Source organism: Colletotrichum fructicola, assembly GCF_000319635.2.
Source record: "Colletotrichum fructicola Nara gc5 chromosome Unknown KSG_Nara_v1_contig08, whole genome shotgun sequence".
Lineage (NCBI taxonomy): Eukaryota > Fungi > Ascomycota > Sordariomycetes > Glomerellales > Glomerellaceae > Colletotrichum > Colletotrichum fructicola.
Genome location: NW_027094058.1, coordinates 598,953 through 611,448, shown reverse-complemented (window position 1 = coordinate 611,448; position 12,496 = coordinate 598,953). Strand labels below are relative to the sequence as shown.

Here is a 12,496-nt window from a genome sequence, read left to right as displayed (position 1 = left end):
CTCCATCACGTTCCGCGTCCTCCGTTCATCTGAATCTGCGCTCCCGCGAAACTCTCCCAACATCCCGGGTCAGCGGTCGCATCTGGAAGCCTTGGCTGCGCATTTCAATTCGACTCAGACAGCGTATTCCGCTCTCAGCAGATATGAGCGGTACAGGGATGGAGTGCCCGAAGCCGGGCTTGCGACAGCGCAGTCGCACAGCGCTTCTCATCGTGGCGCTTACCCTCGCATTCTACGCCGGTGTTGTACAGATCTTGACCCTGATCGCCGGCACATGGGTTACACGGGGATGCAATGGCGTCCAACGGTTGGGACTGTCAAGCCTGTCAATACTCAAAGTGCGTCTGCAATCTTAGGTGACTGCGCATCACTCGAAATGTGGCTGACCGTCCATACAGTTTTCCGGCATCGTCTCCTCACCCTCGAAGCCCGGCTCGTACGATCTCACGATGCACCTCTTCCTCTCCTCGTTCGGCTACGAGTACCCAAATGTCTCAACCGCGGCCTTCGCTACCGCCGAGCCCAACTTACCCTACAACTTCATCCAGATCGGCGAGCACCTCGGCGTCGACCCCTCCTCATGGGCCTGCCTCCGCAGCGCAGACCAGTGCACATCACCATTCTTCAACACGTTCCGCTACGACGGCTTCGAAATGAGCCGCACGCTGGAGTACGCCTCGCATATCCTGGCACTCTCCTGCATCGCCCTCCTCTTCCTCACCGAAGCCCTCATTGCCGTGCGCCCGAGCTGGCTGCGGTGCCAGTGCTACTTTGCCAGCCTGAAGCGCGTGTGTCCCTGCCCGCGCGGCTCGCGCGCCCAGATCGAGGCCCTGTCGCCGAGGTTTTGGGACAGGTATCGCGCGTGGGTGTGGACCACCTTGCCGGCGTTTATCTTCCTTCCGGCCTTTGGACTGGTGACGAAGGGGCTGCTGCTCAAGAGCTACGTGAGCCGGCCGGGGGCTGGGGAGGTGAATGCGCGGTTTGGGGAGGGGTTCGTCGTGGCGGAGGGGACGGCTATCGGCGCTGCGTGTCTGGCGGTGGTGTGTGTGTATGTGAGGGCGTCGTTGGGGAAGAAGGTGAACTGGATGGAGCAGCAGGGCGGTATTGCTGATGCAGAGAGCAAGATCGCGGTGGCTGGCCTTACGGTAAAGGAGTTCACCGATGCCGAACCGGATCCGCCTCTCTCACCAGAGCCTTATGGTTTGCATTGCGACCTGGAACCTGCTGGCGAGAAGGAGAAGGATGGTGGTGAAGAGCAGCCGCTTAGGCACATATGAAGCCAGCTGCTGCGATGCAACGCTTTGATGGAATTCAGCATCTAGATGAGAATACCCATTTGCATACCTTACCTACATAGGTAGCAAGCCGTCCACCAAATGATACCACAAATCTCAGATCCGCGGGCACTGCCCCTCGTTTCACGAACTACGTAGCTCGATTGGCGAATCAACGAAATCGTCATCGACTGCGGTTCCTGCCGATCGGCCCTGCATAAGGGTGGACAGCAAGAAGAACCGCATTCCGCAAAAAGAAGGGGTTTCTCCGCTAAAACGCCATGGCGTGGAACATGCGCATCGCACCACCACAATCCTGATGTCATCGCTCCTGCGACAAGCTGTCATCGATTCTGCGCCCGCCCCTCGCATCGGATGAGGTATGAGCGCGTTTGCAGTGGGCAACCCCGTGCGGGAGGGATGATGCCATAGTTCGTCAGGAGGAGGGCCTGTTAAAGTGAAGCTGGGCTCCGAATGTAATGTCTCTTTCTTCATTTGCTATCCCTCTTGATACTTCATTCACCACTCTACAGTACAGTTACGTTGCATAGACACTAATAATTGAGACCGCAAAGCCCATCGAGACAAACAATTCGACAAAAACACATCCATCAGAGAAACCCTCATCATGGCCGCCCGTCATTTCGCAACACCCATCGCCGCGGGCGCAGTCCTCCTCGGCGGCGGCCTCTACGCCTTCAACAGACACGTCAAGCCCGAAAACCCGGCCGGCGACCCAGCCCAACAAGTCTTTGACACAAACAAGCCTCGCCCGACGGCCGACGAGGTCGCCAACAAGAAGCAGCAGGCCGACGCGAAACGCGACCTCGGCATGGGCGGCGCCGGCGTGGGCATGAACCAGATGACCGGCGGCACTGACATCGGCTCCGGCCTCAAGAGCGGCAACACGGACAACCCGAACCGCGACACGCCCAAGGGCCCGAAGGACAAGTTTCCCTCCGACGCGGGGGCCATTGGCGGTGGACAGGGACGCGGGAATGCGAACAGCAGGGCGATTGAGACGCATGGCCCTGGGTCGAGCGCGGGTGCGAGTAACACTGAGGGAGGCATTTCGCAGAAGCTGGGGAGCATGTTTGGCACGGGAGGCGGCAGTCAAGGGAAGGAGAGGCATCAGAGGCCGGTTGATACCAAGGTTGCGAGCCATATGGCTGATACCCCGACGAACCGTGGAGGAAGCCCGTGGGATAAGCATCGTAAGGATGTCACGGCGGCGGCTGCGTCTAACCAGTCATGAGACGACGAGTGAGTTCTTTGTAATTGTAAACTAGAGAAAAGAGTAAAGCATCAATACTTGGCACCAATCTTCTCATCCTCCTTCACTTGCTCCTCGTCCACAATGATAACGGCCTTACCGCTGATCTTGCCGCTGTTTACAAGCTCCAATGCCTCGAAGATCTTGTCTAGTCCGTGGAAGACATTGTTCTCCAGCTTGATGCCATGCTCCGCAATGTGTTCCAGCATTGTCTCCGTCTCCCCCCTTGAGCACGTCAAAGTGCCCCTCACCGTGATATCCCGCACTATCAACTCCAAGAATGGAATCTTCACCTCCATCGGCTGCGCAAGCTGGTGCATCGTGCCATGCATCTTCGTAACCGCGCACGCAAGCCCAGCAGCAGACTCCGCATCCGCAAGATTCACCGTCGCATCCGCCAGCACTCCCCCCGTCGCCGTCTGCACCTCCGCCACGATCTCCGTGTTCCCCTTCCTCGCATCAAGCACAACCTCCGCGCCGCTCCGCCGCGCCAGCTCTAACCCTTCATCCCGAGCATCAATCCCAATCACACGCAGCCCCAAAGCCTTCGCCATCTGCACGCCCAAGTGCCCCAGCCCGCCGCCCGCCCCGACGATGGCGAGCCACTGCCCAGCCTCCAGCCCAGCCTGCACCACCCCGCGCCAGGCCGTCCTCCCGGCACACGCGAGCGGCGCGGCGCTGAGCAGCGAGACACACTCGGGAATCCTCACGCTCGTCCGCGCGTCGGCGCGGACATACTCCGCCAAACACCCGTCCACTTGCATGCCCAGGATACCCTTCTGATTGGTGCAGTAGTGCGTGTACCGCTCCGGGCCGGTACACTCGGCGCAACTCCCGCACAGCCCAAGCGGGACGCCGCACATGACGCGGTCGCCGATTGTGAAGTTCGCGACCGCGGCGCCGACGGCGACGACGGTGCCGGCGCCCTCGTGGGAGGCCGTGATGGGGAGAGGCAGCGGGAGGGCGCCGGCGTGGAACATGCTGTCGGTGTGGCAGTAGGACGCGACGGCGACTTTGACGAGGATGTCGTGGGGTCCGAGGGCGGAGGGGATGGGAATGGGTGTGAGCTCGTAGGGCGCGTTGTAGGCGACGACCTGGACGGCTTTCATTGTCTCGGGTAGGGTTGGGGAGGCCATTTTGTCGGTGGGTTGTTTGATCTGGGCGAGAGTGTGATGTTTGGTCGAGGTGTGATGCGGTTGAGGGTCTATCTCGAGGGGACTTTGGTGAGGGTAAGCATGGTTTGGCTAGGCGAGATTGACGTAGTGTTCGTCTGACGGTAGCTCGTTTGGATTGGAGGAGGGGACGAAGCTGCGTGAGCTTGGCGTCAGCATGTCGGACGTCTCAAGGATGCGAAGATGGGCGGACGGTCGTACTTCAGGAGTGTTGACTTTGAACGAGACGTCAAGTTTGCCTGGATTTCCAAACACACAGGATTGTGTCTACTGTCCTTGAGCCAATGCTTGAGCTTGCCAGATAAGTGCTTTGTGCTTATTCTTTCCTCATCCCAAGGCCTGGCCACTTCATCTTGTCATTCTCACAAGGTCGATGCATCGGTCGGTCGGTCGATCGGTCGGCGGAACACGCTTCCATCGTGCTAAGCGCGTACTCTGCTTCGACGTCTATTAGAATCATTTCCCCAAAACAGCAGCCCACCAGACTTACCGAGATGACCTGGTTTCTGTCGATGGGCTCCGTGACAATGGTTCGCGGTTTAGTAACATACTGTCCAGATCAACATGCCGAAGCATCTTCCGGGTGAAAACGTCGAGCCAACGCGTTCATCTGCCATACCATCTGCCCACCATCCCGCGTCTCTCCCCCACTTGCCGATCACACGTGGATCTACAGCCCGAGCTCTCGTCCCGCTGCGGATGCATCCACAGCGGACCCCCGTTTCGGAGCCTCGTGTTTCTCTCCGATGGTTTGTTTCTGATGGATCTGTTGTACGCGTTGAGATGGCGAGGACCGGATGAACCGGCTTTGTGTGTTTTAACACTGGTGCCAATTCACCAAGTCGAAAATTTGATACCGAGGCTGTGGCTGGCCCGTTAGACTTGACAACATCTACGACGAGAACGAGGTGGCATGTTCCTAATCGACTTCAAATCTAACTAAGTGTTGACAAGGATGTTCATCACAAGCCTGCCTGTACAAGAACCGACTCTATTTTCTATGCCCATCACCAAAGTGTCATAAACGCCGCGTTTCCCGATTGACGTAGGCCGCTCACTCCTTCACCTCATCTTTCGGCCGATACACCACCCTCTCTCTCAGCAGACGTGGCGTATCCGGATCATGCGTGGGCAAAACCACAATGTCCGTCTGCCTCGCAAACTCCTTAATCTTCTTCAGACTCTCAAACGCCGTGAACGGGTCACTGTTCGCTCCATCCGGGGCCTCCGCATCCAGCAAATGAATGCCGTACGTCGCATCCCCAGCCAGCAAGTACGTCGTCTTCGTCCCGTCATCATTATCACCGACGACAACCAACGAAATATGCCCCGGTACATGTCCCGGCGTGTCCACCGCGACCACCGTCCCGTTCGCCGTGATGGCACACGACCGTCCCCACGGCCCAACAGCCCTCTTCTCGTCAAAGTCCAAAATCCGCGGCTCAAATCCCGGCGGCCAGTCCGACGGGATGGCTCCCTGCATCGCCGCGTAGATCGTGTGCTTCCCGAACGCGTCCCAGTGCTCGCCCCCGACGTAGATCGGCACCTCCGGCGCCGCCGCCGCCAGCTCCTTCAGCCCGCCCGCGTGGTCGTGGTGCAGATGGCTCACGATGATCGCCTGCAGCTCCGTTGGCTTCACGCCGCGCTCGGCTAGGCGGTTGACGATGGCGTCCTCGGGGGCCACGTCGAACTTGTTGAGGATGCCCGGGATGGGGTTCCAGCAGGGGAAGTAGCCGGGTTCGTTGCACTTGGTGGAGATGCCCGTGTCGAAGAGGATCGGGCCCGCGGGGTGCCGGATGAGGAACGCGCCCACCGGGAGGGGCCCGAGCCAGGGGCCGGTGAAGGAGCGGAGCATGCGGAAGGGCACGAAGGCGTTGGTGATGGGCTGCCCGCTCATCGGCTCCCGCATCCAGCATGTGCCGGTCGGGAGGAATTCCACGGAGACCTTGTCGGAGGAGGCCATGGTCGGCGATTTGATGCCGGGGTGTCTAAGCGAGGGAGAGAAGACGGTACTAGACCTTTTGAAGTCTGGTGAGAGACGGCGCGAAGCAGTGATGGGGCAGACTAGAAAAGCTCGATTATTTGGCAGATAAACAAGGCTGGAACCGCTTTTTCAAGCATTTTCATGTCGTACCATGCCCTGCAGCCTGCAGGTGGTCTGCAGCGTCGGAGGAATGCGGCTGTCGTATCTCGGCCAATGGTGCGGGTCGCGATGTCTGTCGTCCTGCTTAGAATAGCTAGCTTCGCCACCGGCACTCCGCTTCCAACCCCTGCGGCTCCGGATCCTTGGTTTCGGTCTTACGAAAATATCGTCGTGCAGCTGTTGGTCGTGAAACGCTGACGAAGACCGGGCATTCATGTCGGAATTTCACCCAATCTTCGGTCGAAAGATGCCACCGCGTCTGGGAGGTGAGTTCTGCATCGCTGCGGCCGCTCGTAAAAACTCGACATCATTTCATGATTTTCAATATGAATATTCAGACACTCGGGGTGTAAGCAAGGTATGAAAGGCAATATGCTATGCATTGTATATACGCTCAAGGCAACTAGACTAACATCAGTGTCCTAGCTCGCCCGAGATCCTGAAAGTATGTGCATAAATCCAAGCTTATGTACGCTTGTACTATAGACAATTAGAAAAAGCCAAGAGGCTGCTTATCGCAGGAGGGCGTGAACGGTGGAGTTGTAGTTGTCGATGCAGGCGCCGAGGTAGGTCGAGGTCAGCGAGGCCGTGGTGTTCTTGGCCAGCTTGGCGAGAGCGCTGGTGCCGCACTCGAGACCGAGGACGAAGGCCTTGTGCATCACGTCGGCGAGGTACGGGGCCGTGTGCGTGTGGTCGTTGGGGTAGTTGGCGTTGATGGTCGTCGCGCCGAGGTTCTTCATCGCCTGCGCGGCGTACTCGCCGTGGGGGACGAAGTAGAAACCCTTGGACGGGCCGCCGAGCTGCTGGACGGCGAGCCTGGGGTCGACTGTGTCAGTACCATGTCGTGCCATGTCGAGTTGTTGTTGGTGTGAACTTACCAGCAGTAGTAGTAGAAGCGGTCGGCGGACCAGGAGAAGCTGCCGGACTCCCAGACGTTGTTGGGGGTGGCGGCTGAGATGATGACCTTGGCGCCCTGGGTTGGGGTTAGCTTCCTGCGTGTGATGGACTTGGCGATCGTTGAGCCTCACCTTGGCGCTCATCTTGGTTGCGGCGTTCTTCAAGTACGCAGGGAAAGTAAGGACGGTCTCGGCGACGCCGCTGCATCCATCGTTAGTCTCCGTTGCACTCACACATCTCACACAACAACTCACTTGTAGGTCGTCGAGCAGGTCTGGGTACCATCGCCGAAGCAGTCGGTGCGGCCGTTGTCGGTGGTGCTCAGCGAGCCGCCGTCGTTGTGGCCGAACTCCATGATGACCCAGTCGCCGGACTGGACGAGCCCGGCGATGGTGTCGAAGCGGCCCTCGCGCGTGTACGAGCGCGCGCTGCGGCCGCCGATGGCGCGGTTGTCGACCTTGGCCTTGCTGGTATCGAACGAGTACTGCAGGTACTGGCCCCAGCCCTCGGTGCCGGAGCCGCCGCCGCCCTTGGCCATGGTGCTGTCGCCGCACATCCAGACGGTCGGGGTGGCGCGCTTCTCGAGGACGGAGGAGTCGGCGACGTCGCCGGCGGGCAGGGCGGAGGCCAGGCCGAGGAGGCCGGCTACTACGGAAAGAGTCGCACGCATGGTGTTGGTTTGAGATGGATCAAGTTGGAAGTGAAAGAAAGTGATGATTCGACCAAGCGAACGAGAGAAAGAGAGAGAGTAAGGTGTTGTTGAGAAGTGGATGACAGCCTCAAAAGGAAGAAAAACAAAGTTCAGTTCTTAAGACGGGATGGGATGTCAGGGCTTCTTAATGAAGCTTTCCGCATGAGCCGGGATTTGTGGGAAATCCCATGCTCCCAAATAAAGATCACGACCGTAAGTAAACCTTGTTCCTAGTCACAGTCATGGGCCAACCGTCGCTTGCTTCTCACCATCGACCTCCTCAATATCGAAAGGCAACAAACGTGCCGATTCCACTCGTCCGGGGTGGCTGCTCGGCCCATCATTGGGCGAGAACCATCGTGAACGACGTCCCAAAGCGGGCGCGGGCCTGGACAGTGTGTGCCATGTAAAGTGCGAGTGTTCACCCAGAGCGGAACGGCTGAACGCAAGCCAGCAATCAGGTGAGCGGACTGAGGTCGCATCGAGGGCGCCGCTGGGCGGAGAGGAGTGAGGGAGGGAGAGGCCAGGAAACCCCACACGCAGCGTACCACGCAGTAGCTCTGCTCGTTTCGAACAGAACACCTGGGCGCGTGTCGTGCCTTGAATCTCCGTTCCTCGCTGCGCTTTGCATTTTGTTCGGGCCCGGCTGGTCGGCTTTCTCATTCTCGAATGGGAAGAGGTTTGCCGCGGTGACCCCTTCGCATCCCCACTTCTTAAGGTAAGACAATCGCGCAATCAATCTGGCTTTGGGAAGAAAAAAAGGGGGCCCTATTTGGTTGACACGTTTTTCTGGCCTGCGGCGAACAGGAATCTCCGCCAATCGTGCGCTCTTGGAGAAAAAGCCGCCAGTGGAAGAGTCTCGGCCGGGATGCCCCAGCGGCAGTTTGCCTTTTTGGGACGGCAATGCAACGTGAGTGCCGGAGACGCGAGGGGGAGTGACCAGGGAGGGGCATCGGGTAATACGTAACAAGGGGAACATTCAGCAGCGAGACCCCATTGCCTGTCCCCAGTTCGGATATCTCTTTGGGCTTGGTGCGAAACGAAACGGAGGATTTCCATGTTCCGTGAAGAAATAGTCAGGCGACGGGACAAAGGCACGCGAGGTTGCGGTTCGCGGACCCAGGACCGCCGTCTTCTAGCATTATTGTCAAGCCTTGCAGGATGCCGTTCGAACGCGGGAGATTGCCCAGACGGCCTGCCGGCATTTGAGCGAACCCCCTCGCGTACGGAGTCGCCTAGGGCGGTAGGGCCATTATGTTGGATATTGTCCCAGTTGCCAGGGGACCGAGACTGAGATCAGATGAACTCGCCGTCTTATCCGACGGATGCTGCGTCGTGATTGGCGCGATTCGTTCCAATGCGACGTCTCAAGGTGGTCTTAAGCTTTCCAGCCAAGGATCATCCTGAAGGTTGGCAAAGCTTAAAGACGGGATTAGAGAAGCTGACTTCAGGAGAGTCAGGCATCATCAAAGAACAAAGTCAAGAAGAGTAATGAGCCTCTGGCAAGCAAAGGTCAACATGGGGGAGCCAGCTACTGGATATTATGAGAAAAGTTTGACGAGCCTGCCGGAAAACCTCGTTCGGTCGTGCAATTTCTCAGTTGAATTTTTGATCTGATCGATTCTCTTTTGTGTGGTCAAAAGCTACCCGAACATGTAAAGCCAGGGTCAAAGTCTCGGGAAGATTGCAGGGTGAGCTACGATGCAGCTAAGGAAAGAGGATTTAGAGTGGGAATAAGGAAGCACGCCATGTAAGTCGTCTTGGTGTCTCGGTGAAGATCCACTCGTCTGCTCGGTGAGGGGATCTAGACCATCAGGGTTCTCCTATGTCAACGCGCCTGGCCACCTAATTACCTCCCATAAATATTCAACGATTGCAAGTTTGACTGGCAGAACTGTTTTTGTGGCCAAGTCTAGAAGCCATCAAACAAAATTTCCACCTATCCGCTGAATTCTGGGTGAGACGATGCTTAGGCAAATTGGCGTTGGAGAACCAGATGTCTCAAATCGTTGTTCCTTCGGGTGCAGAAGGTCTGGCCGTCACGGAAACATGACCAAAACAAAGCCTTTCGTCGGCGCCAAAGTTTTATCCAATGTGAAGGACAGGGTGCCCTGAAAGTAAGACACAGGGGCAGAATCACCCAGCATCTAGATGACTCCTTCACACTTCCAGTTTTGGCATCGAGCGGTCAGATTCCGTGACGAAGCTCTCATTACCTTAAGTCGATTTAAGAAGTAGGCTGTGAGCCTTGACACCCCGTGGACCAACCCCGGGTGTAGGTCAGGCTTATGACTTTGATACCGGCGCGCTACGTTTTTATCATTCTTCTGATCCTGCTGAAAATGTCCAAGAGCTCTAAAGCGATGACTGAGAATTGTCCCAAGGATACTTATGTAAGACTAAAAGCCAGCAAAGTAGGTGTCTAAAGATGGGCGAGCTGTATGATTTTGGCCCAGATGAGCAATCAGCAGCAGAACTTACTATGGGAGTTTTCAAATCACACTTGCGTGGCTGAAACCCTGTAAAGTCGTGTACTTTACTACACCCGCAGAGTCGCAGTCGATGAGATAGATCGAAATTTTGTCGTCAATTTCGTCAAAAAAGCATTGCAAAGAGTGCTGCGTTTTCGGTATTTCTTGAAGGTTTGCGGTAGCAGCCCAAAAGCTGTGGAAACGTGATGATGAACTAATGTAAGGAGGCCAAAGAACAACCAAGACCGCCAAAGTATGCGTCAGACGATGAAGTCAGTTTCATTGCGGCCCAGGAAAGACACTTCATTGCGCAACCAGGCCTGTGAGGCAGGCACCAAACCAGTTATCCATAGCACCAACTGCTGCGCCCTGATATCATTACAGAAAGACAAAGAAAATGCTGATTCAATCCATGCCCCCTTTGCCAAACCACTCCAAATTCCTGTCAAACGCCCGAGCCCACGCCAAACTTGCTGTTCCGTCTCATCGGCTTCTCAGACTCCAAACGCTCCCGCCCCGATTCCCCATCCTTATCCATCATGACAGAATTCGAGTCATTGTACGTAACCTGAACCTTGAAAAGAAAGAAACCTTTAGCGTCCTCAAACCATCAAATCATTCTTCGTCTTTTGTCTTACATTGGTCGTCCTCATAATGCCGTTGTACGTCATGATCTCCTCCTCGCTGCCGTCTGGAGAGTGGCCCCTGATCTCTGTGTGAGTGCTACGCATGTCCTTCAACGGAAAGCCGTTGCCGACGGTGTTGCGGTGGTGCTTCGACGTTGTGCCGTTGCCGGTTCCAGTGCCGTACCCGGTGCCGTAGCGCGCATACTGGCTGTTATTGTAGACGCCGTTGTCGTTGCTGCTTTTGTTGGAGAACATGCCCGGCATCCATTTGCGGAAAAGGGGTCGTAGAGCAGGGACGCACGCGGCGATGATGGAAAGGTTGACTTCGATGGCGCTGTAGGTGTCCCCGACTCCGTCTCTAGCATCGTAACCTGGGTCTAAGTTGTAGAACTTCTTTCGCAATTCGTGTACTCGCATGATCGCCACAACGATGGATCTTGACCACTGTCAGTAAAATCCACAACGGAAGTCTGTGAGCCCACGGCCAGCGACTTACACCCCACCCGCTAGGAACACCACAATCAAGCCAATTTTGGCGGCCATGCGCATCTTCAATCCCAGGAAAATCCAAAACGGTATGGCGAGGACAAAGAAATCGGTGATGATGGTGATGATGGCGCTGACGATGTAGAATAAGGGCCCGTCGATCTCTCTCTGTTTCTTGACGCTCATATCCCAGAAAGCGTTGATGGGTATGGTTTGGAACAGGACCGTCAGAAAGATAGCGACCATCGTGAGCAGGTTGATCGTATTCAGGACGTAAATGGTCCATCTTACTCCGCGCTGGTGGCCGCCCAGTCTCAAGAGGAAGACGAGCACAGACGACTTGACGAGAGCCAGAATTGGGTTATAGAGAACCTGCAGAATCCAATTCCAGAACAGCATCGGCGCCGGGTCCCAGTCGGCGGGCAGCGACGACGTTGGAAAGCCGATGTAGTAGTACTTGAAGAACATGTACGTCGGAACGAGCAGCGCGAGAGAGAAGAGCTATCATCGACTGGTGTTAGCCAAGACTTTGCTCGTGATCGGCACACTGCCGAATGATCCTTACCATTGCACCGGTCATGAAGTAGTCGTCTGAATATTTGGTCAATGGTTGTTCAAAGTACTTGCAATGAGATTTACATACCGAGGCCAATCTGCTTTGTGGTGAACTTGCTGTACATTCTCAAAACGTAGCTCAGTAATGCTGTAAAGGTGAATAGGAACAGTATCGCCATCGCCACCTGCTGAAGAGGCGTTGACGGGATATCTCGGACATCTTTCCACTCGGCTTCGATGCCTCGCTGCCACAGAGACTCCATGACCTGGGATAACATCAGAAACTCCGGGAAAGAGTATGTAAACGTAAACTTTGAACTCCCGCAGCCTGGGCACTGAAGTTAAAATGTTTATCAGTGGGGGTGAGCAGGCCAGGGGAGAAGACGAACGGGGAGCTCGGGTGGCCGCGATGGGGCCCGTGGGATGGTTCGCGAGATATATACAGATCGATAGATCTCTATCGACCTCTTGGACGTAGAAAAAGGTCTGCTGTAAGGTTACACTCCGTACTGTCTGTCGCCGATGGTGAGATCGTTCGCTGGCTTGGGCTTCAACCTCTTTGATGGCATGTATGATCACTCGCTATCCCGTACGCTCACAAAAGGAGAAGCCCGTGTGGCTGAACTCAGTCGTCCGTAGGGTAGGCTTGAATGAAAGCCCACCGTGCGTCGCGTGGAGGAAAGAAACCCAGATTTCGATCCTGTCTGTTGGTACCCTAATCGTGACAGACGTGCAGACCACACAGCCTAGTTTCATGGTACTACCTCGTCTCGCAAGCTCCCGGTCAAAGAAGCCTTTGAGAACAGGGCAGAATTAAGCCTAGCACTTCAGAAACTGGTTGGAGTTCTTCAAATCTCCGCTCCTTGGGTGGTATTGCTGAATCCCTAGCCGGAACATAAGGCGTTAGT

At 56.2% G+C, this 12,496-nt stretch overlaps 6 protein-coding genes across 6 annotated transcripts; 2 read left to right on the top strand and 4 right to left on the bottom strand.

Moving 5' to 3' along the window:
- Nucleotides 1-143: 143 nt before the first annotated feature.
- CGGC5_v013195 (uncharacterized protein) lies at nucleotides 144-1,277 on the top strand (the record flags this gene model as incomplete). The annotated part of the gene is made up of 2 exons (XM_032021569.1): nucleotides 144-338; nucleotides 399-1,277. The coding sequence occupies 2 exons, from the start codon at nucleotides 144-146 to the stop codon at nucleotides 1,275-1,277; spliced, it is 1,074 nt and encodes a 357-aa protein (XP_031881428.1).
- A 372-nt stretch (nucleotides 1,278-1,649) lies between these two features.
- On the top strand, nucleotides 1,650-2,529 carry CGGC5_v013194 (uncharacterized protein; the record flags this gene model as incomplete). Its single annotated transcript, XM_032021568.1, has 3 exons — nucleotides 1,650-1,654; nucleotides 1,707-1,750; nucleotides 1,850-2,529. The coding sequence occupies 3 exons, from the start codon at nucleotides 1,650-1,652 to the stop codon at nucleotides 2,527-2,529; spliced, it is 729 nt and encodes a 242-aa protein (XP_031881434.1).
- A 50-nt stretch (nucleotides 2,530-2,579) lies between these two features.
- On the bottom strand, nucleotides 2,580-3,683 carry CGGC5_v013193 (Alcohol dehydrogenase 4; the record flags this gene model as incomplete). The annotated part of the gene is made up of 1 exon (XM_032021566.1): nucleotides 2,580-3,683. The coding sequence occupies one exon, from the start codon at nucleotides 3,681-3,683 to the stop codon at nucleotides 2,580-2,582; it is 1,104 nt and encodes a 367-aa protein (XP_031881382.1).
- Nucleotides 3,684-4,773: 1,090 nt separating this feature from the next.
- Nucleotides 4,774-5,682, bottom strand: aiiA-0 (N-acyl homoserine lactonase; the record flags this gene model as incomplete). Its single annotated transcript, XM_032021565.1, has 1 exon — nucleotides 4,774-5,682. One exon carries the CDS (start codon nucleotides 5,680-5,682, stop codon nucleotides 4,774-4,776), a length of 909 nt encoding a protein of 302 aa, XP_031881381.1.
- Nucleotides 5,683-6,374: 692 nt separating this feature from the next.
- On the bottom strand, nucleotides 6,375-7,429 carry CGGC5_v013191 (Rhamnogalacturonan acetylesterase; the record flags this gene model as incomplete). The annotated part of the gene is made up of 4 exons (XM_032021564.1): nucleotides 6,375-6,678; nucleotides 6,741-6,835; nucleotides 6,891-6,960; nucleotides 7,014-7,429. The coding sequence occupies 4 exons, from the start codon at nucleotides 7,427-7,429 to the stop codon at nucleotides 6,375-6,377; spliced, it is 885 nt and encodes a 294-aa protein (XP_031881380.1).
- Nucleotides 7,430-10,366: 2,937 nt separating this feature from the next.
- Nucleotides 10,367-11,851, bottom strand: CGGC5_v013190 (Satratoxin biosynthesis SC1 cluster protein 4; the record flags this gene model as incomplete). Its single annotated transcript, XM_032021563.1, has 5 exons — nucleotides 10,367-10,495; nucleotides 10,560-10,983; nucleotides 11,044-11,534; nucleotides 11,599-11,624; nucleotides 11,677-11,851. 5 exons carry the CDS (start codon nucleotides 11,849-11,851, stop codon nucleotides 10,367-10,369), a joined length of 1,245 nt encoding a protein of 414 aa, XP_031881468.1.
- Between the last annotated feature and the right edge of the window lie 645 nt (nucleotides 11,852-12,496).